The sequence below is a fragment of the Nilaparvata lugens genome, chromosome 4, assembly GCF_014356525.2.
Source record: "Nilaparvata lugens isolate BPH chromosome 4, ASM1435652v1, whole genome shotgun sequence".
In the NCBI taxonomy this organism is placed as follows: Eukaryota; Metazoa; Arthropoda; class Insecta; order Hemiptera; family Delphacidae; genus Nilaparvata; species Nilaparvata lugens.
In genome coordinates, this window is record NC_052507.1 from 75,076,958 (window position 1) to 75,099,355 (window position 22,398).

At 32.9% G+C, this 22,398-nt stretch overlaps 2 protein-coding genes across 2 annotated transcripts in view; both read left to right on the forward strand.

The window, feature by feature from the left end:
• Window positions 1-2,862, forward strand: part of LOC111056104 (ionotropic receptor 25a) — a 56,283-nt gene extending 53,421 nt beyond the window's left edge. Inside the window, 2 exon segments of the mRNA XM_039427103.1 lie at window positions 672-888; window positions 2,459-2,862. Coding sequence (XP_039283037.1) covers window positions 672-888; window positions 2,459-2,504 — 263 coding nt within the window. The 3' untranslated portion in view covers window positions 2,505-2,862.
• Window positions 2,863-9,378: 6,516 nt separating this feature from the next.
• On the forward strand, window positions 9,379-22,062 carry LOC111056093 (selenocysteine insertion sequence-binding protein 2). The gene is made up of 7 exons (XM_039426446.1): window positions 9,379-9,575; window positions 10,578-11,954; window positions 13,373-13,937; window positions 16,502-16,722; window positions 18,499-18,653; window positions 19,612-19,710; window positions 21,683-22,062. The coding sequence occupies exons 3-7, from the start codon at window positions 13,813-13,815 to the stop codon at window positions 21,848-21,850; spliced, it is 768 nt and encodes a 255-aa protein (XP_039282380.1). The 5' UTR covers window positions 9,379-9,575; window positions 10,578-11,954; window positions 13,373-13,812; the 3' UTR covers window positions 21,851-22,062.
• Window positions 22,063-22,398: the final 336 nt, after the last annotated feature.

Sequence of the window (22,398 nt, forward strand, 5' to 3'; positions counted from 1 at the left end):
GAGGGAGGCCAAGGATTGTAAATACCTGTAGAGCTGAGGTGAAAGTAAATGTTGTCCCCTGTGGGTTGGGGGAGCTTTGAGTCGATCATCGTACTCAAGAATGTGTTGAAAACCAGAATTCACCCACAATATCCATGCTTGTCGTAGGAGGCGACTAAAATGGACCTCAAGGCAACTCCAGAAGTTGCCTTGCCTTCAAACCCACGGGATCTGCCCCATCAGGGCAGTTTCGGAGGGGCAAAAATAAAAACCCAAAAGACCAGAGATGGGTGAAACTTCAGGCACAAATGTGGGTCAAGAGGGTGAGTCGAGGTTGGCCGGGCACCGGGCGCCCTAGAGGCAGTTTGGCGTCCCCTCTCTCAGCGGAAGGACCTACAAAGAAGGCCAGGAGTGGAACTCACGTAGGTCACGAGGACTAATCAGTCTGAAGAGACTGCCATATCACACTGGATTGCGACAAGGATTGCAACGAGGTGATGAATGGAATGTTAGTATAGGGAAAAACTCCTGGCTCTTGTAAAGGACATAGGTATTGGTTTGCCTAACTAACATACTACTTGGGAACACAATAAGCTTCGGTTGACGTGTGGGGTTCTTTGAACCTTTGGATCCTTCAATCCGTTCCTTCAAAAACAATAAGTGTTAACGCGTCTTAATGCTATATTTTGCAGGAGGGGTATTCATAGTGATATTCGTTGGAATTGGATTGGCGTGTGTGACGTTGATCTTCGAGTACTGGTGGTACAAGTACCGCAAGCCTCAACAAGTGACCGAGGCCAAGGGCAAGGTCGAGCACACTCGGCGAGACTTCCTCGACAAATTGGCAACCAGCAAGACTGAGTTCCCGGCATTCAGAGCGCGACATGTCTATCACGGACAAACCCTAAAGTGAGTTCAAACACGTCGGTAATTCATGAATTAATATGCTGGTTCAGTTTTTGGTGAAATCTTTTTATTTTCATTCAAATTCAATTAAATAAACAAACAAATACATCCCAAACTTCTGTATGTACGTGAAAAACCTCCTTTATGTCTGTAATTTTTCCGTGGGTGGTCCCACTTGAACACAGGCTAAACTCCTCTGTGATAATTGTCTCACAGTGCCGTTGTTGGATAGTAGTTTGCGTTCGCGCCCCGTACTTCACGTTATATCACTACCTCCGTAAACAAAGCCGTAGTAGTGCATTCGTGTGACGTCAACACAGGTAGGGTTCCTACACAAATAAAAATTTGTTGATTTCAGCTGATCTATATCAGCTATTGTTTTTATTGGTGTAGGAGCCCAGCTACCTGTGCTGACGTCACCAGAATGCACTATGGCTTAGTTTACGGAGGTAGTGGTTATAAGCGCTTAGTATATGATCACTTTTTAATAATAATTTCTCTAACTGCCAATGAATTGCAACCAGAGAAGTTTATTTAAAAATACATATATGATAATTATAATACACATACAAAAGAAGTTGCTAATAATAAACTTAGTCCTAATTATTATGTGAAACAGTTTTTGGGAGTAAGCTTACCTTTTATCATTAGCGTCAGTATCGCTTTAATAATAATATGTCAGTATACTATAGTGAGATCCACGTTATAATGGCAGTGGAGAAAGATAGGAAAACAACATTGCCGATCCTCTGTCTTGTCAATGTCTTCTATAGACGGTAGCTGATACAGGTTTATTTATGTATATTAACTGTTCATTATTCTCGTTTAAAATAATCAATTATATTTTATTGAGCAAGATTTCCAAGAATTTTCATAATTAAAATGAAATATTTTGTTAATTAATATTAATTCTACATTGTTAAAAGACGATCTGGCAACAGAGCAAAGCGAGAAAGAGATAGCGCTATCCGCTTTGTTGAATGATTGACAAGGATAGCAATACCATTGCTAATCAAACACTGCCATTATAACGTGGACCTCACTATAATGGTTTGTTGTTGCGATGCAGGAATACGCCGACCAGCTGGGCATTCCGTTCCTGGAGACGTCGGTCATTATTCTCGTTTAAAATAATCAATTATATTTTATTGAGCAAGAAATTTTATTTTCCAAGAATTTTATAATGAATTTTCATAATTAAAATGGAATATTTTGTTAATTAATTTTATTCATTCTACATTGTTAAAAGACGATCTGGCAACAAAGCAAAGCAAGAAAGAGAGCACTATCCGCTTTGTTGAATGATAGACAAGGATAGCAATACGGTAATCAAACACTGCCATTATAACGTGGACCTCACTGTAACTGATTCACTAACAAGTAATTGAAAGTGAGGTTGAGAAAAAGTGTATGGTTTGCAGCCAAACTGACTGTATGTTTGTTTTAAGCTTGGATCCAAGCAGAAAATAATACTATCATTTGAACTGTAAATTAAACATGCTGCATTTATATCCACTGTAATGTACCTAATTTTAGAAAACTCTTCATTACATTTTTATGATTTATTTTTCAGAAGAAATCAAGGAATCCCACCTGTAGCCGTTCCTGGTAGATGGTGACCGTGAAGCTAAGAGAATATGCTCAATGGCTGAGGATGTGACCAATTTTGCATTTTTACAAGACGGACATTATTATCTAAATATGAATATTGTACTAGAAAGATTGAAATTTTCGTACAACACTGTAGCCTAGTTTTATAAATGTTACTATAAAGTATCTCCTATTCAATTTTATATACTTTAGGAAATAGATTAATAAAAACAATATAACAACTAGTAGTACCCTTCATTAGAAACTTTAAAATATTTTAACGGCTAATTTCGACCATAGGTCATTTTCAAGGTAAAAACCAACTTTAAAATGAAAAATGTTAGCTTTAATTCAAATTTTTTCAATTTGAAAATGACCTATATGGTTGAAACTAGTCATTAATAGTATATTTCGCACCTAGGGCCGAAAATGAGACTTTTCCGGCTCGAAATCGGTTTTCAAAAGAAAGATTGAGAGCCAGAAAAACATTTTTGCCCATGGTGAGAACGTTATTTTTCGCCACACGGAAAAATGAACAATATAAATATGAGAATAATTGTTTATTAGGCACTTCCTAAAGCAAAACAGGAAGGTCATAGCTCTAGCAAATCTGAGGTAATCTGAATATCAGGAAATTGTCCAAGTATTTTTATTTTTTATTCTGATTTGTCTAAATAACCTAAAAGATTATGTTCAATTATGCAAGAGGTTGAGTTATACTTTTTATTCTTCCAAATGACAATAAGATGATATTATTATAAATGTTTTGATTCTTGAATAATAAACACAAATAATGAAAAGTTTTTTGATCAGCTGTTTTAGCACACTTGAAATTTGGCCAATCTGAATGTCAACATCAACAATGCTTGTTGCATAGCCACCTCTAATACAAGGCCACGGCCTACGATATTGCAAGGTTGCAGCGTAGGCCTAGCATGATTGGTGGAAAAGATCAGCTGGTATTTTTAATAGTATATTTCGCACCTAGGGCCGAAAATGGGACTTTTCTGGCTCGAAATCGGTTTTCAAGTCCGAGGCCGTAGGCCGAGGACTAGAAAAGATTGAGAGCCGGAAAAAACATTTTTGCCCATGGTGAGAACGTTATTTTTCGCCACACAGGAAAATAAACAATATATATATATATATGAGAATAATTGTCTATTATAAGCACTTCCGAAAGCAAAAGTGGAAGGTCATAGCTCTAGCAAATCTGAGGTAATCTGAATATCAAGAAATTGTCCAAGTATTTTTATTTTTATTCTGATTTGTCTAAATAACCTAAAAGATTATGTTCAATTATATGTAAGAGGTTGAGTTTATACTTTTTATTCTTCCAAATGACAATAAGATGATATTATTATAAATGTTTTGATTATTGAATGATAAACACAAAGAATGAAAAGTTTTTGATCAGCTGTTTTAGCACACTTGAAATTTGGCCAATCTGAATGTCAATGGAAAGTTTTTGATCAGCTGTTTTAGCACACTTGAAATTTGGCCAATCTGAATGTCAATGGAAGTTTAGGTTAGAAGTTCTATCCTACTCTGAAAATAGAATTATTTGAATAGTTTATAATATATATCTTATCTGTATTTTATTCATCCAAATAAAATGATAGTATATTATTACAGAATACTTTATTGAATTCTAAAAGCATAAAATGATAGTATATTATTACAGAATACTTTATTGAATTCTAAAAGCATAAAATGATAGTATATATTACAGAATACTTTATTGAATTCTAAAAGCATAAAATGATAGTATATTATTACAGAATACTTTATTGAATTCTAGAAGCATAAAATGATTCCGTTTATCCACCATGTTCCGTGATAAACGCTGTACTAGGAGGTTTGAGGTTAGATTCTATTATACTCTGAAAATTGAATTTGAATAGTTTATAATATCTCATTATTTGTATTTCATTCATCCAAATAAAATGATAGTATCTTATTGCAAAAACTTTATTCAATTCTAGAAGCATAAACTGATTCCGTTTCATAAACTATTTTGTAATCACGTTCACATCAAATCAGAATCAGCTGACTTCAAGGTTATTTTACAGCCCTAGGGCCATAAAAATTTTTTCGCCCCACTTGGATGTAATGAGCTGGTTTACGTGCGTCATATGGAGGCCAAAAGTGATTGTTTTCTGACCAGGCCGGTAAAATTTTTACGGCCCTAGGGCTGTAAAATAACCTTGAAGTCAGCTGATTCTGATTTGATGTGAACGTGTTTACAAAATAGTTTATGAAACGGAATCAGTTTATGCTTCTAGAATTGAATAAAGTTTTTGCAATAAGATACTATCATTTCATTTGGATGAATGAAATACAAATGAGATATTATAAACTATTCAAATTCAATTTTCAGAGTATAATAGAATCTAACCTCAAACCTCCTAGTACAGCGTTTATCACGGAACATGGTGGATAAACGGAATCATTTATGCTTCTAGAATTCAATAAAGTATTCTGTAATAATATACTATCATTTTATTTGGATGAATAAAATACAGATAAGATATATATTATAAACTATTCAAATAATTCTATTTTCAGAGTAGGATAGAACTTCTAACCTAAACTTCCGTTGACATTCAGATTGGCCAAATTTCAAGTGTGCTAAAACAGCTGATCAAAAACTTTTCATTATTTGTGTTATCATTCAATAATTAAAACATTTATAATAATATCATCTTATTGTCATTTGGAAGAATAAAAAGAATAAACTCAACCTCTCACATAATTGAACATAATCTTTTAGGTTATTTAGACAAATCAGAATAAAAAAAAATACTTGGACAATTCCCTGATATTCAGATTACTGTACCTAAGATTTGCTAGAGCTATGACCTTCCTGTTTTGCTTTCGGAAGTGCCTAATAAACAATTATTCTCATGTTTACATTGTTTATTTTTCTGTGTGGTGAAAAATAACGTTCTTACCATGGGCAAAAATGTTTTTCCGGCTCTCAATCTTTTCTAGTCCTCGGCCTACGGCCTCGGACTTGAAAACCGATTTCGAGCCAGAAAAGTCTCATTTTCGGCCCTAGGTGCGAAATATACTATACCGGCCTGGTCAGAAAACAATCACTTTCGGCCTCCATATGACGCACATAAACCAGCTCATTACATCCAAGTGGGGCGAAAAAATCTTTTTCACCAATCATGTATTAGATTCTAGGCCTAAACTGCGACTTTGCTATATCGTAGGCCGCGGCCTTGTATTAGAGGTGGCTATGCTTGTTGTTGTTGACTTCGGAAGTTTAGGTTAGAAGTTCTATCCTACTCTGAAAATCGAATTTGTATAGTTTATAAAATATATCTTATCTGTATTTTATTCATCCAAATAGAATGATAGTATCTTATTGCAGAATACTTATTCAATTCTAGAAACATGAACTGATTCCGTTTCATAAACCATTTTGTAAACACGTTCACATCAAATCAGAATCAGCTGACTTCAAGGTTATTTTACAGCCCTAGGGCCGTAAAACTTTTACCGGCCTGGTCAGAAAACAATCATTTTCGGCCTCCATATGACACACGAAAACCAGCTCATTACATCCAAGTTTGGCGAAAAATATTTTAAAGCTTTTAATGAAGGGTACTACAAGTTGTTATATTGTTTTCATTAATTTGAACAAAAGTAGCCCATATAAGTGAAGTGATTTAGGAAATAGATGTTTATTATAGATTGAACATATATATCTAAAATACTTCAAGTCAACCAGAAAATAATGTGAGTTTTCAAATGGTATACGGTTCACTTTGATTTCACAGCAACAAAATAATATACTTCAAGGAAAATACACTTCAATCCTGAACATGATGGTTTCGGCTATATATTTTTACATACCTGGTAATTAATTATATTATATAAGACAGAGGAGACATCATTGTTGTTTAGTGGAGAGCCTGCTGCAGCATTATAATGTATCCAATGCAATTTATAAAATGAACAATACATCATAAACAGTGGAATTAATGAATAATGCATAAAATAAAATTGTCTTGCGTACAATAGATAATTCAGACTAGAATGATACCTACCGGTACTGTAAATTTATACTTGTTTTTGTGTATCAAGTTGAATTAAGAAATGTTGTTTAAAAATTAAGTTGTGGTTACTGATAGCCTATTTTGATTACATACCCCCTGAATTTGATTTGATGAATTCGATTGAGAAAAACATAAATGTTTCTTCAATTTTGTTTTCCATCACGAGCTGCTTATTATTAAATCACTTTTTGCTGTTAGAAAAAACAGATAACTCTGACTGCTAGTCGTTTTTTCTAATAGCAAAAATTGATAAATGTTTTATTTGGTTTGATCAGAAGTTGGGGTTTCTTAAAATCTGGAATCCATACCAAATCGAAAACCACGGAACTTTAATAGAAGGTGTTTTCTTCCAACATTGACACTCATCACTTCTTTTAGGTGCCTACTACAGTATTGAATGAGAAGATCCTCTGTTGTTCAGAACTGTGGCGGGCGGAGGTAGAATAGAATGCCAACTCTGTCACAGCCTACTATAGACAGCTTACTAAAGTAAGCCATGCAACTGTGCATGCCTGACAGCTGTATTCCTTATTATCAAATGTTTGTTGGTTGACTCAAATAGCTCAAAAGCTCTTGATGCTGTGGAAGAGGTAAATCAGCCCAGGGATCAAGGTAAGAGTCCAGGACTGTCTGGGACTTTCGTTTCAGAACCGCGATCGCGGTGACAATAATCGAGGAAGATTGATTCTTATGATTTCACAGTTTTTCATTCTGACAATGCGTACTGTAAACATTCCAATAATAATCAATGGTATTGGAATAGAGGTTTGGCTATGCTATTTCTCGACAATTGAAAATTGGACAATCACCTAGTTTGTAAATTCTACCTGTGGAGCGCTAAACCTTTGTGTTAGGGTTCTAGTGAACCTGCACATTTTTATAATTTTAATAGGTAATGTGTCTCGATTTGCAATCTCACCGACATCTCTGGTCAGTATTCCAGTCAAATATGTGTCTATCTATTGTGAGATCCTCTTTATAATGGCAGTGTTTGATTAGCAATGGTATTGCCATCCTTGTCTATCATTCAACAAAGACTGACGCGAAACCCCATCGAAGGGAAGATATTTTATGATTCCCCGGTCACCAGACTGTGGAGAAGACTGGACAAGTATCAAGTAAGTTAGTAAAGCATATAGCGCTATCTCTTTCTCGCTTTGCTCTGTTGCCAGATCATCTTTTAACAATGTAGAATTAATAATAAATTAACAAAATATTAATTTCATCTTCATCATTAAGATTAATTATGAATTATATATATTACATCAGATATACCTGTATTAGCTACCGTCTATAGAAGGCATTGACAAGACAGAGGATTGGCAACGTTGCTTTGCTATCTTTCTACACTGCCATTATAACGTGGACCTCAATATTTTCAAAACTGAAGTATTTCAGGCTATGTTCGTTTTTCTTGTGATATTTTCTTGAAAAACATTCGTTTTTATTTAACAGTTCACAAATAGAATTTAATTCAATTATGAATAAAATACAAATAAAATATAGATATAAATTAATAACAATATTGTTTGGATGCATATAAGCGACAATGTGAGACTATTCATTAATAGCCTAATCTGTCGTAGAACCACTTTGACAAAACTACCAAACAAGAAACAGCTGATGAAATTTTCTAGGTTATGTCATAAGTTATGTTGTCTGATGTGTTGACAAAGTAGATGAAAACAAATGGCAAAATTTCATCATAATTTATGGAGTTTTTTGTTTGATGTGATAATTTTGTTATTCTTGGCGATAAGTTTTTCTTGGACTCATTTTTCAGTGTGGAACATCGAATCTAGACTGTGTTTATTTATTGTATTAGTTATATTTCTACACTGTCAAAACAGTTATTTGTATATCTAGAGTGAAAAGTATGACTTTTTCTCCCTGTGGGAAAAAGTTTGAAGCCCGAGGCGAAGCCGAGGGCAGCAATTTTCCTGAGGGAGAAAAAGTATTTTTCGCTCGTGATGTACACAACATTTTTCCTCCATCTACATTTTTTATAGAAACTGCAAATAAAATCATTCTAATAACTTACGTATTGGTGACAATGATTCCTAACAACATAACCTAAATCTAAAACCTAAAAACCGGTCGTCTGATTGGCACTGCTGATTGCGCTATCTATCGGCAAAAGTTGTAACAATTATATCAGCTGAGCAGCTACCAAAAATGGCTGACTCCAGATCATGCGGTTCAGATTTGAATTGCAGATCAAAAATATTTGTTGGCTGGTATTTTGAATAGAATAAAATATTTTAAAAATTGTATAAATTTTTATCGTCTACTAATATTAAGAATATAATAATTATCATACAAACATATATTTCATGAGTTAATCAAATTTCTGGTTGTGGTATTGAATTCAGTTGACTCAATGACAGACACCTCTATTATGCTTTCTCATCTGAGCTTAGACCTTCTAACCTATTTTAATGTAAGTTTCAAAATAGAGATGCTCCCCATGTTATTTAAATGGAGTCACTTTTACTCCCTAGGGAGTTTTTCTGTTTTTTACTACCGAGAGCGAAAAAGTGACACTTTAGTATTAGGTTTCAGGGAGTAAAGTAAGTACTTTAGACAGTAGGTGGAGAAGAACATAATTGGCATCGGTGTAGACCTAGAAAAGGATAGTACCACCGGCTATGTCGAATGATAGACAAGGATAGCAAAACCAAAGTTGATCAAATACTGTCATTATAACGTGGACCTCACTATTGGATGCATATAAACGACAATGTGAGACTATTCATTAATAGCCTAATCTGTCGTAGAACCACTTTGACTAGAACTATTAAACAGGAAACAGCTGATGAAATTTTCTAGGTTATGTCATAAGTTATGTTGTCTGCTGTGTTGACAAAGTAGATGAAAACAAATGGCAAAATTTCATCATAATTTATGGAGTTTTTTGTTTGATGTGATAATTTTGTTATTCTTGGCGATAAGTTTTTCTTGGACTCATTTTTCAGTGTGGAACATCGAATCTAGACTGTGTTTATTTATTGTATTAGTTATATTTCTATACATGTGAGTATTCTAAAAACAAAAACTGTGTTCTTGAAATCTTAAGTTTTCCTTATAAAATTTAAAATAATATAGATTTTCTATAGCGTTCAAGTCTGTTATTGAATTTGTATTGGATATTCATTTTGTACATTCCATATACGTATTTCAGACAGCTTCGAAACTTAATATAGTTTTAATGTTTAATTTAAGAATAGGTCTTCAGCAATTTATATAGGTAGCCTACGCTATGGAATATAATATAATCAAGACAAACTGACCTTTATCACGTTTTGTCATCTGTGATCCAACTTCACTGAAAAAGAATTATGTGATCCAAATTTTATTTATTTTGTTAATCTAGATAGAATTGAGCTGCAATTTTTACTGCTTTGTCAACCTTATTTTAAATGCTTGAAAGGAATTGTCTCTACAAAATTTTTATATCTTGGAGGCTCTTTTCTAACTTGAAGAAGAACATATAAGTTAATTTTTGAATGTGATAATTATACCCACTATTATGAATCACGAAACTAGCATATTTTTTAAAAGGTGATACTCATTCAACTTCTATAACTAAGCCATCAGGTGCTCATTTATGCAATGTTTCAACGTATACAGTATTTTTACTCTGAGTATTTGTGGAGGTAATAATAAGAATACCGAGTAACCTGCCTGGCTCAGGTCTGGTGTCAGAGCTCACTGGTCTCACCTGATCAATTTCAGGGTCTCTGGCATGACTGAACGACCGTTCTTATGCAGCCGGGACCGACAACTTAACGTTGTGGAGGTGATATTAAGATGGTTATCTTTATTAAATAAGAAGACTAGATACTATCCAACCATAGATTTATTAAAAACCCGAGATACCGGGTTCGGTTGTTACACTAAAACTGAAACCGGTTTTCGATTTTTTAATAAGACTCGCTTTATCCAATTATCCAATAGTATTTTTATATTCAATTTCCATCGAAACCCTTTCGCCTGTAAAATTTTGTGTTAGTAATGTGTCTACCTTTTTTTCAGGAGAAATCTGCCCCGTATATTATCACAAAGGAACAAGTGATTGAGGATTGAGACAAATTGACATAAATGTTGTCACTCAAATCTTCAATCTAATTCGACTTCTGAAAAGCTAATAAGTTTTAATTTTACTAAAAAAAATGACGAACGACTAAGAAATTGACTTGTTGATGAGGTTAAACACTAAAAAGCATGATTTTATTTTTGAGGAAAAAACATAAATTATTTTATATTCATACCCTGGTTAACAAAAAATATTTTTTTAACAAAGTTTTACCAAGTTTTTTTTTATTTTAATTTGAAAAGTATTAATATGGAAAAATTCAAGATTCTATGCCTTGTTATAGCCTACTAGGATTTGAATAGCAAAAACAAATGAATAGTAAATAAATAAATGTTTATTTCCCAAAAAATTAAAACTACTGAATCAATTACAGAAAATATTAGATAAATTACAATTACATACAATAGTTAGTTACAATAAAAATTTCTTATAATGTGTCCTCTACATGTTTAATGTTTTCTGTGTGGAAATTGACCTACTCCACTATGGCGTACCAGGTTCTAGAGTAGATTTAAATAACAAAATTAATTTTAAAACTGCTTTCAAATAAATCCTTTGCTGAGACGTTTATTGGGGAAGAATTACCTAAATACTCACTTACTCATACTCAAAAATTAATTTCAAAACTGCTTTCAGAGAAATCCTCTGCTGAGACGTTTATTGGGGAAGAATTACCTGAATAGGCTACTCACTTACTTAATTAGTAGAAAGTAGGTTACTTAGTTGAATTAGAAGAAATGGATCAAAGAAAACCCTCTTCTCAGAAATTCAAGAGTGAACAAGTCTCTGGAAGAAGGAATCCTTCAACCCCTTCAGCTTCTACGGGGGATGAATCTTTAGGAAATGATAAGAATAAAAGAGAGAGTAGAGATAAACAAAATAGATACAAACAGAGAAATGCACTAGAAGTTAGAAACTATCACAAAGAACAAACCCAGTTGATACAGTTACCAAAATTTTTAAAAAACCCAAAAGCAGTAAGTTCATCATCTTTTAAAGAAGAGTCAACTTGGCCAAAGTGCATTCATCGATCAGCTATTCCGTCCTGCTCTTTCGATTATTCTTCGGATTTCCCCGCTCTGACTGTGAAACATAGAAAAAGTGGTAAGACTGATTACACTGGAAAAATTGTAGAAAGGCAAGTTTCAGTAGATATGCTTGAGAGGGAGGCAATTGAAGATGAAAAATCAAATGACCGAAGAACTGATACCAGCATTCCAGATAATGAATTAAATAAAGTTAAAGCTTCCAAGAAGGTCCCCAGAACTGAAAGACCTATCACAGTGGATCTCATGGAAGCTAGTGAATTATTTAAAGTGAGTTTTGTACATTCTTTCTTGTTGAAATACACATAATATTACGTATTAGTTTTATTTAACAAATTATAACTTACTAATGATAGGAGTCAACATCAGAATAACGGATGAAATGCTCATCAGCTTAGTGTAATTATAAATTAGATCTACTAATTTCTATTTCCTGATGAGATATTGTGATTTAAAGCTTGATGCAATTAGATTTAATTCTTAATTTGAATTTGAGTTGATTATTAACACAAATTATGTTAATTTTCTTTCACAAATTATAACTTACTACTGATAGTAGTCAACATCAGAATAACGGATGAAATGTTCATCAGCTTAATGTAATTATTAATTAGATCTTCTAATTTTTATTTCCTGATGATAGATTGTGATGTAAAGCTTGATAAAATTAGATCACATTCTTAATTGGAGTTACTGGCGAGCATAAATATGAAGTTGTATGTATTAATTTTGTATAAAAGAGGCCCATCGGTGCTCTTTTCAAAATTCACTAATTTTATGAACCAATTAACCAGTTAGAAACGGAAGAAAGCCTATACATCTTGATAGGAAAAACAGTAATCTATATTTTCATATTATTGGAAGAAATATTTAGATTATCGACATATCGATATTATAATTTTGACTATCGATATTTTTAATATCGATAATCTAAATGTCTCTTCCAAATATGAAAATATAGATTACTGTTTTTCCTATCAAGATATATTAAACCATCACCTATATGACTAGGTCTAGCCCACTATGTAGAATTTTTCTTAGATAGAAAATGTTCATCTTTTTTGTAATTAATTGACCACTGGAGATATGAACTTCGGGTCGGTTGGGCTCGACTGCAAATTGAGTTTTCATATGAGACTTGACCATTTTTAAAACATATTGGTGCCACCAAAAAATGATCTAGTCAAAGGTTAATGAGATATCACAAGGAATTTCTGGAATATTCCATGAAATTCACTGAATTTTGCAATTTTTTTGAAGTATCTCAATGACCATTGAAAATATTTATTCTATCCATTTAATCATTCAGAATTACACAACTTACAGAAAAGTACGACAGGCTTATAAGCCCAAAACGGTTCCAATTCTAATTTATACAACAATCCAAAATGTAGCTAGGTTAAAATATTTCAATTATACACTTAATTTACAATCAAAACACAAAAATAATTAATTAACTATAGTAGTTAATAGTAAAAACTATAATAGTTGGAAAATTCCAAACTTTGAAAAAACTATAAAATTAGAAAAATAGAATTATAAACTAGAAAATATGAACTTGGGACCTGTTGCATTGGATTCCAAATTGAAATTTACTCAATATTTGACTATTTTAGATCACATTAGAGCTATTAAAAACGTATTCAGCCAAGGTTTTTCCATTAATCCATTGTTTTATTTTTCTACAGATGAAGAAGCTCCAATCCAAAAGTATTTCCAAGAAAAGCAAAATTTTATTGAAGCGCTGGGATCAACCAAAACCTTACGGCGGAAACATTCTAGACTCAGACCAACCGATGAGGCATAAGGGTAAAATCAGACTGAATAAGAAGAGAAGACTGACCAAAATTAAAAGTGTCATATTGGAGAAAAGACATGCTTGGAAAATTAAGAAAAGCGAATGGAAGTCATCATTTGAAAATTCAAAGACAATTCAACTTACAGCAGATATGATAAAGGATGCCTTAGTTTTGAAATCTTGTGATTTCTCCTTGGGTAGGAGGGTAGAACTTTCTAGCTCTGGAGCTCCCTGTAGCTATTCATTTGAGGATGACAAAAATTCGTCGGAAATCGTTGATTGTAAAACACACGTCAATGAGTTATCGATCACCAATAAGATTCTATCGACATGCCAACTGAAAAAGAAGTTGAATCTCATGAGAATCCACAGTCTTATCTTGATGCTAATTTGAATATTATTGACAGCCAGGTTCTGACTGCAAAGAGAATGATCCATTCAAAAAGATTCGCCATGTAAGTTATCAATAATATAAGTAGGTACTAATAATTTTAGAAAAAATATTTTTCTATTGTTAAATTTCTCCCACTTACGTCTTAATTGCAATCTTCAGCTCTACTTAGGTTTTTGTTGCAGACTTGTGATATGAGGTAAAAAGTAAATTCTTATGGCTTCTTTGTTGGTGGGAAGCTCCTCACGGGAAGGACCCCCGATAGAAAAAAGATAGCATGATTATTCATGATAGCACAATCATGCTATATTTTCTGTTTGTTCCCACCTAGCCTGAATATATAATTGGAGTCATTAATTGACTTATGTGTGTTGTACAACAGCTGGGACGTACAGTTTAAGGTGTGTTAACACAGAGCGGTCTTGGGAAGATATAGATATCCATATTTATATATCTGTATATTCTTAAGACCGCTGAAACTCGGACCGCTTAACCGCTCTCTGTGTTCACACACCCTTAACGTTCTCATCCGATACACGAGGGTAACTTGTTAAGGCTGTTCAGTACACCTTTTTATTTTTATTTAAATTGGATAATCTTTTTCAATATAATTGTTAAGATCATTATAAGAGTGAGAAAAAGTGGCAACTGAAATTTTTAAGTGGTCTAATAAGCGAGTTATGGGTTGTTGAAGTGCTTAACTCCGTTTTCTTTCCAGATCATAAACGGTTTCGACTATATTACTAGAACTTCTCTTAAAAATTCAAAAAGTGTATCTTTCCAAACTAAAACATTTTCTTCCCCATATCGTTCATAAATATAAAAAATTAACATTTTATGTAAATTCGATAACTTGTTTATTTTGGCATTAATCGCAAAAAACGCATATTAGATCAGAGCCAATGATATTCTGAATGTATTAAAAAAAAACTCCAATGGAAAAATCGAAACCGTTTATGATCTGGAAAGAAAACGGAGTTTAGCACTTCAACAACCCATAACTCGCTTGTAAGACCACTTAAAAATTTCAGTTGCCACTTTTTCTCAATTTTATAAAGATCTTAGCAATTATATAATTATATTGAAAAAGATTATCCAATTTGAATAAAAATAAAAGGTGTACCAAACAGCCTTAAACTGTCCTTCTGACTCACGTCTTCTCAAATCCAACACAAGATATCCTTATTTAAAGAGTTTGACAAATTTACTGTAGAACTTGAGTTTGTGGCCTGGGCCCGACTTAACATTAAACACTGGTGTGCCTTTTGAATGCTTGCTACCATCGGACTCCCCGATACTGTTTGGATTCAATTTTAAAATACAGATACAATTCAACATAAATATAGATCCACATCGCTTAAACTTTCGTTCAATTTCATGTCTTTTCAAATCCTACACATGACAACCTAATTTTCAAACATTAATTGGATTCAACAGTGGTCTAATAAGCGAGTTATGGGATGTTGAAGTGCTTAACTCCGTTTTCTTTCCAGATCATAAACGGTTTCGTATTTTCAATTGGAGTTTTTATACATTCAGTATATCATTGTCTTCGTTCTAATATGCATTTTTTCGAGATTAATGTCAAAATAAACAAGTTATCGAATGTTACTTTTTTATTTATGAACGAAATGGGGAATAAAATGTTTTAGTTTGGAAAGATACATTTTTTGAATTTTTAAGAGAAGTTCTAATAATATAGTCGAAACCGTTTATGATCTGGAAAGAAAACGGAATCTGGAAAATGAGCACTTCAACAACCCATAACTCGCTTAATAAACCACTTAAAGATTTCAGTTGCCACTTTTTCTCACTCTTATAATGATCTTAACAATTATATTGAAAAAGATTATCCAATTTAAATAATAAAAAAGTGTACCAAACAGCCTTAAAAACGTTTGGCCTTATCTGGGTTCGAACTCGGGCTCTCTAGGCTGATAAGCAAGTGTACTTCATCCTCAGCTAAGAAAATGTCGAAAATCTTTGAGTGTGAAGATCATGAGGGACATATATTGTTACAGAAAAAGCTCTAAATTTACAGAATTAATGAACACTACACCAATAATTTAATTTCTTATATTCAATCCAACAGGTGTCCTTGTTCCTTAACGTATAGATATAAACATACATTTTTAGATACAAACATTTTATATTTGTATAGTTCTATTGTATCTTGTACGTATGTAGATGAATAGATAGTAATTGATAAAAAACTAGTACATGTAATGAAAAAACTGTTTAATTTGGAGATATTGCAGTTCAAGTAAAACTACTGGAATTATTGTATTCAATATCTCGTCAATGATCTGATCATTCTGTGTTCAAATTATTGAATTTTTATAACAATTTTTGAATTTTTTAACACCTAAAAAACACTACTATGTGATGACAAACTGTTTAATTTGGACATATTGCAGTTCAAGTAAAATTACTGAAATTATTGCCTTTAATATCTCATTTATGATTTGATCATTCTGTGTTTAAATTATTGAATTTTTATAACAATTTTTGAGTTTTTTCAACACCTGAAAAAGCAATACTATGTAATGAAAAAAACTGAAAAAATTATTGAATTTTCATTCTCAAAAAAATACATAAACTAAAACTTATTCAATATTTAATTTGCAGATACTGTGACCAGTGGCCGATCAAAGAGTTGACTGACGCTGTCAATGAACTTCTCAAGAAGCTTGACTGTTTCCAGCAAAAAATGCAAGCGTGTGATCCTCTTAAACTCTATTCAAAACGAAGATTCAATTTGGGTCTGACTGAAGTTACCAAGTATTTGAAGCTGGGGAAAATTGTGATGATAATTTTTGCAACCGACATCGAGGAAGTTGATGGAAAAGGTGATAAATACTCCAATCCACGTATTGCTATTTGTTGATATTTATTACAACTTATTCATTCAAGATTCAATCCATTTATTTATTCATAAAAAAGATTAGAAGCAACAGATCAGTGATCCATGCTGCTTCTATGACAACTATGAAATTAACAATTGAAATAAGTTCAATTAAAATGATATTTAGATACATTTGATTGATTGATTGATTGAGTGCTTTATTTATGTAGATTACAATATATACTGGCTTATACACTTATATACAATACAGCAAAATTATAGATGAATTTACATAATATAGACTAAGAAAATAATTATTGAACTGTATATGATATGAAAAAGCAATTTGTAATATAATAACTATAGATAATAATCATATTGTTATGCATCTACATAAATTGGCGGAGCTTTGGACATATCAATGTCCATTCTTCGGAAAGAATATTAAAAATATCCTCCCCACTAACTCTCTACCAAAAGTAGAGATGTTGATGGAGAGATATTGTGATATCTATCCATAATGAAATTACTGAAATTATTGCCTTTAATATCTCATTTATGATTCGATCATTCTGTGTTTAAATTATTGATTTTTTATAACAATTTTTGAGTTTTTCCAACACCTGAAAAAGCACTACTATGTAATGAAAAAAACGGAAAAAATTATTGAATTTTCATTCTCAAAAAAATACATGAACTAAAATTTATTTAATATTTAATTTGCAGATACTGTGACCAGTGGCCGATCAAAGAGTTGACTGACGCTGTCAATGAACTTCTCAAGAAGCTTGACTGTTTCCAGCAAAAAATGCAAGCGTGTGATCCTCTCAAACTCTATTCAAAACGAAGATTCAATTTGGGCTTGACTGAAGTTACCAAGTATTTGAAACTGGGGAAAATTGTGATGATAATTTTTGCAACCGACATCGAGGAAGTTGATGGGAAAGGTGATAAATACTCCAATCCACGTATTGCTATTTGTTGATATTTATTACAACTTATTCATTCAAGATTCAATTCATTTATTTATTCATAAAAAAGATTAGAAGCAACAGATCAGTGATCCATGCTGCTTCTATGACAACTATGAAATTAACAATTGAAATAAGTTCAATTAAAATGATATTTAGATACATTTGATTGATTGATTGAGTGCTTTATTTATGTAGATTACAATATATACTGTCTTATACACTTATATACAATACAGCAAAATTATAGATGAATTTACATAATATAGACTAAGAAAATAATTATTGAACTGTATATGATATGAAAAAGCAATTTGTAATATAATAACTATAGATAATAATCATATTGTTATGCATCTACATAAATTGGCGGAGCTTTGGACATATCAATGTCCATTCTTCGGAAAGAATATTAAAAATATCCTCCCCACTAACTCTCTACCAAAAGTAGAGATGTTGATGGAGAGATATTGTGATATCTATCCATAATGAAAATACTGGGCTGTTGTAAAAAATATCACTTATTTATTGTAAAATAACAAACATGGTTCGACACCAATAGTGTTATCTTCGGTCTCACACTGTTTCCCCACAGTGTTTTCATTAAAATAATATTGTTAATTCACAAAAATGTGTGAAAGCAAGAGACCAGTGATCCATTTTGCCTTTATAAAACCAATGAAATCAACAATCAAAAGTAAGTTTAGATTTGAACTAAAATGAAAATAAATAACTTGATCATTTACATGTATGCTTTGAAAACCTTCCTATAAATAACCATTGATGAGGTGTATTATATTATATTGCAGGTGGTCTTCTGGATATCATAAATAGCATGAGAAGTATGGCGAGCCTCCAAAAAGTGCCTTATGTGTTTGCAAATACTCAGAAAAAACTGAAAGGAATCTTGAAGAAGAATGCAAGAATTAGTTGTATTGGAATAAGGAACTACGAAGGAGCAGACGTGAGTTGTTTGAAAATTATTACTACTACTGGTGTTCTGCCCTAGGGCAGGTCTAAACATGATTCCTCCTTCTCCATTCCTCTCTGTCCTGTGCAATTCTCTTCATCTTGAAGTACTTTCCCTCCTCCCTGATATCATCCACCAACTTCACTCTTTTTCGTCCCAGCACCCTCCCTCCTTGCACAGTCCCTTCCATTGTCTCCACAAGTAGTCCGCCATGCCTCAGCAAGTGTCCCAGCCAGTTCCGCTTTCGTCTCCTTATCACTGCCATAATATTCCTTTCCTCTCCTACTCCACGCAGTACCTCCTCATTCCTCACTTTATCCATCCAGCTGATCCTCTCCATCATCTTCCACACCCACATTTCAAAGGCCTCCAATCTCTTCTCTTCCTGCTTTCTGAGAGTCCAGGTCTCCGCTCCATAGAGAGCCACGCTCCACACAAAACACTTGGCCATCTTCTTCCGCAGTTCTATTTGCATTTTGAAAATGAGTTTGAAAATTAGCTGTCAAAAACCTGAAAATATCTGCTTGGATAGTATATTTTTTTCTATTCGTCCTAAAAGTATGATTTTTTCCACTTTAGAAAAAAAACATTCTGTAATCCAAGTTTTTAATAACTCACTTTCGTTCATGTCTGTAAAGTACAAATTATTTTTTATTGTAATTTTCGACCATTTTCAGACTACCTGTAGCGAGATTCACGCTATAAAGTCGGTGGAAACAAAACTTTCTGTTGAATTATCATCACTAGATAGTGATTATTTGCATTTATTCCAGACACATTTTAAAAGATTTTGGATCTCTGACGAGAGGCATAAATTTAGTGGAAATGACACTTTCTGATGAAGTAATGAAATAACACTGACAAATGGCACTGAATATTTGAATTGGGAAGGTTCTATATTACTTGTAAGTGTTATTGCAGTAGCAGTAGTAATTATATTTCTTCTTTTCAGGCACATTTTAAAAAGATTCTGGAACTCTTACCTGAAGCAAAAAGGCTGTACAAAGAAAAATTGGACTATGCTGAAAAAATTTGGGGTGTCAAAAATGAGGTAATTTGATTTATTTTCTATCTAAATTTGAATATCAATCAATAAAATTTTTATTTGTTATCGAACATATCTAATACAAATGGAGTTGCTATCTAGCTATCAATATTTGTAAACATATCTTTGCTTCTAATAGCAAAAAGTAATTTAAACATATCTTCTTATTGTGCCTGTCCGCTTCAAACGTACATGGGCAATCAACATGACGATTTTCACTCTATCCACAGCAATACGAAATAATTATGTGGAGCTTTTCCCACACCAGGAATCGGATATTATCTAGCCAAGAAATTCTTCTTCTACCCGGGCCCCTCTTTCCAAAGATCTTACCTTGGAGAATCACCCGTAATAGAGCATATCTTACTTCGTTTCTCATCACATGTGTCAGATACTGCATCTTTTTGCATTTGATGGTGGTGACTATCTCAATGTTTTTTCCTGAGAACCTCAATGTTTGTGATCAGTCCACGGTCTCTGATCTGTGATCCGATCCTCAGAATTCTGCTGTATGCATACATCTCGAATGAAGCAAGTATTTTACTTATGGCCTCATTCAGAGTCCAGGACTTGGCACCATACAATAGATCTGAAGACACATAGCATTCTAAGGGCCGGTTTCATGCTTGGGATTTAGCTAAGTTCTAGGCAGCTGGAGTCAGAAAATTGGCTTTCCGAAACGGGGCGTAGTCGTAGTCCTAGTCAAAGTCACGTTTAAATTAAATTTCAAAAAACTAGAAAATTGAACACAAAATAAAATAAAGAGAAAATAGTGTAAGTAAGTTTCAGATATTTTGAATTATTTAGGAATGTTCCATTTCTTCAAGGAAGAACGTTTCCAATTATGGAAATGAGAAAATAAAGATTTATTTTGCTGCAACTATTTACTGCGACTACGCCCCGTTTTGGAAAGCAATTTTCTGACTTCAGCTGTTCAAAGTCTAAAACTTACCCAAATTTCGAGCTCGGAAACCGGCCCTAAATCTTTAGTCTCTAAATCTTCCATCTTATTCTGTACAAAGTGAAAAAATCTGGTGTGGCGCAATCACACAACTTTCCTTGCAGTTATGAAAATTGATCACCTGACGCTAGTGTTCCCGCGCATCTCAAGTCTACTATTCAAAGATCTAAGCAAGCTGGTCACAGGACAATAACGCTGCAGACACACGAAGTCTGCTATCTCTTCATAGTGAATGATTTAATAGAATCAACAGTTGCCAACAGTTTGCATTATTGAATAAACACATTTTCTCGAATTTCGGACCCTATTTTCAATTGTAGGTGGAAATGTCTCTGAACATTAATTGTAGATATTTTTATGCTCAATCTTTTCCACTTTACATTTTTTGTTTAAATTGTATCTGAAGCCTGATAATTGGAAATCCAAAATCACACTTTGCATTGATGGGGCGGAGCTCCTGAAATTTTTACAGATATGGGACTTGTGGCAGTTGATAGAGCTTATCAATGACTATTTTAGGTATAAATTTGATCAAAATCGTTGGAGCAGTTTTCGAGAACCCTGTTTTTGACAACATTTTCGCCATTTTAGCCGCCATCTTGAATCGCATTTGATCGAAATTGTTCGTGTCGGATCCTTATACTCTAAGGCCCTTAAGTTCCAAATTTCAAGTCATTCCGTTAATTGGGAGATGAGATATCGTCTACACAGACACACACACACACACACATACACATACACATACAGACCAATACCCAAAAACCACTTTTTTGGACTCAGGGGACCTTAAAAGTTAAAACGTATAGAAATTTGGGAATTGGGGTACCTTAGTTTTTTTCGGAAAGCAATACTTTCCTTACCTATAGTAATAGGGCAAGGAAAGTAAAAAGAAAATACGCTCCTACTATGATAGGCTGCAAATTAGCTGTTTACCATATTCTTGTAAATTGAGCAATTTTTGTGTGCATTGATAATTCTGCCTGTATTATAATGTAAGCTGTTATATTTCTTCCACAGGAATCAGAATCAGATCCAAATGTAGCAGTCGTACAATCACTACTCTCCAAACTCACATGTCACTCAACTCAAGTGACAGATGAAACTAATTCTACAAACGACAAAGATGCTGATAATGCCTGTCCTTTCCTCTCTGGCATAATGAAGCATGAGGACAATACAACATAAGTAATGTGTGAACTTATATTTATTGTTTGGTACCTCGAAAAAAACCGGCTGTGATCATTACTTATCCATAGAGTACAAGAATTATAGTTTTATACGGTATATTCATATCAATTTGGTTGTGAAATGGTTTCAATAATCAAAAATTCATATATTCTAATAAAGTATTTTGATAGGGCTATTTGAATGATGAAATATATATTTCTAATAAAGTATTTTGATAGGGTTATTTGAATGATGAATTATATAAAATAACTAGTAGGTTACCCTTGTTATATTTCGTAAATTAAAAATATGTTTGACTAGTGTCTGGAAAATGACAAAACTATGCGTGTTTAAGTTTATTTAGAAAAATATCACAAGGGTAATAGTTAATTGAATTGAAAATTTCTTTATTCATCAAAAATGCACAAAATACATCTGAACAGTGTCAAATTACAACAAGAATTATTAATATCGTCACAAAATCATTCTTTACACATAAAGAAGTCACAAATTTTGATAAAAAACAAGATTCTAAAATCTTGCAGTCAAATTGACGTACTCCTGCA

Coding starts and splice junctions, on each gene's coding strand:
- LOC111056093 (XM_039426446.1), top strand. CDS start 13,813: ATGCCAACTGAAAAAGAAGTTGAATCTCATGAGAATCCACAGTCTTAT. Junction 18,654..19,611: donor GGAACTACGAAGGAGCAGAC/GTGAGTTGTTTG, acceptor TCTTCTTTTCAG/GCACATTTTAAAAAGATTCT. Junction 19,711..21,682: donor TTTGGGGTGTCAAAAATGAG/GTAATTTGATTT, acceptor TTTCTTCCACAG/GAATCAGAATCAGATCCAAA.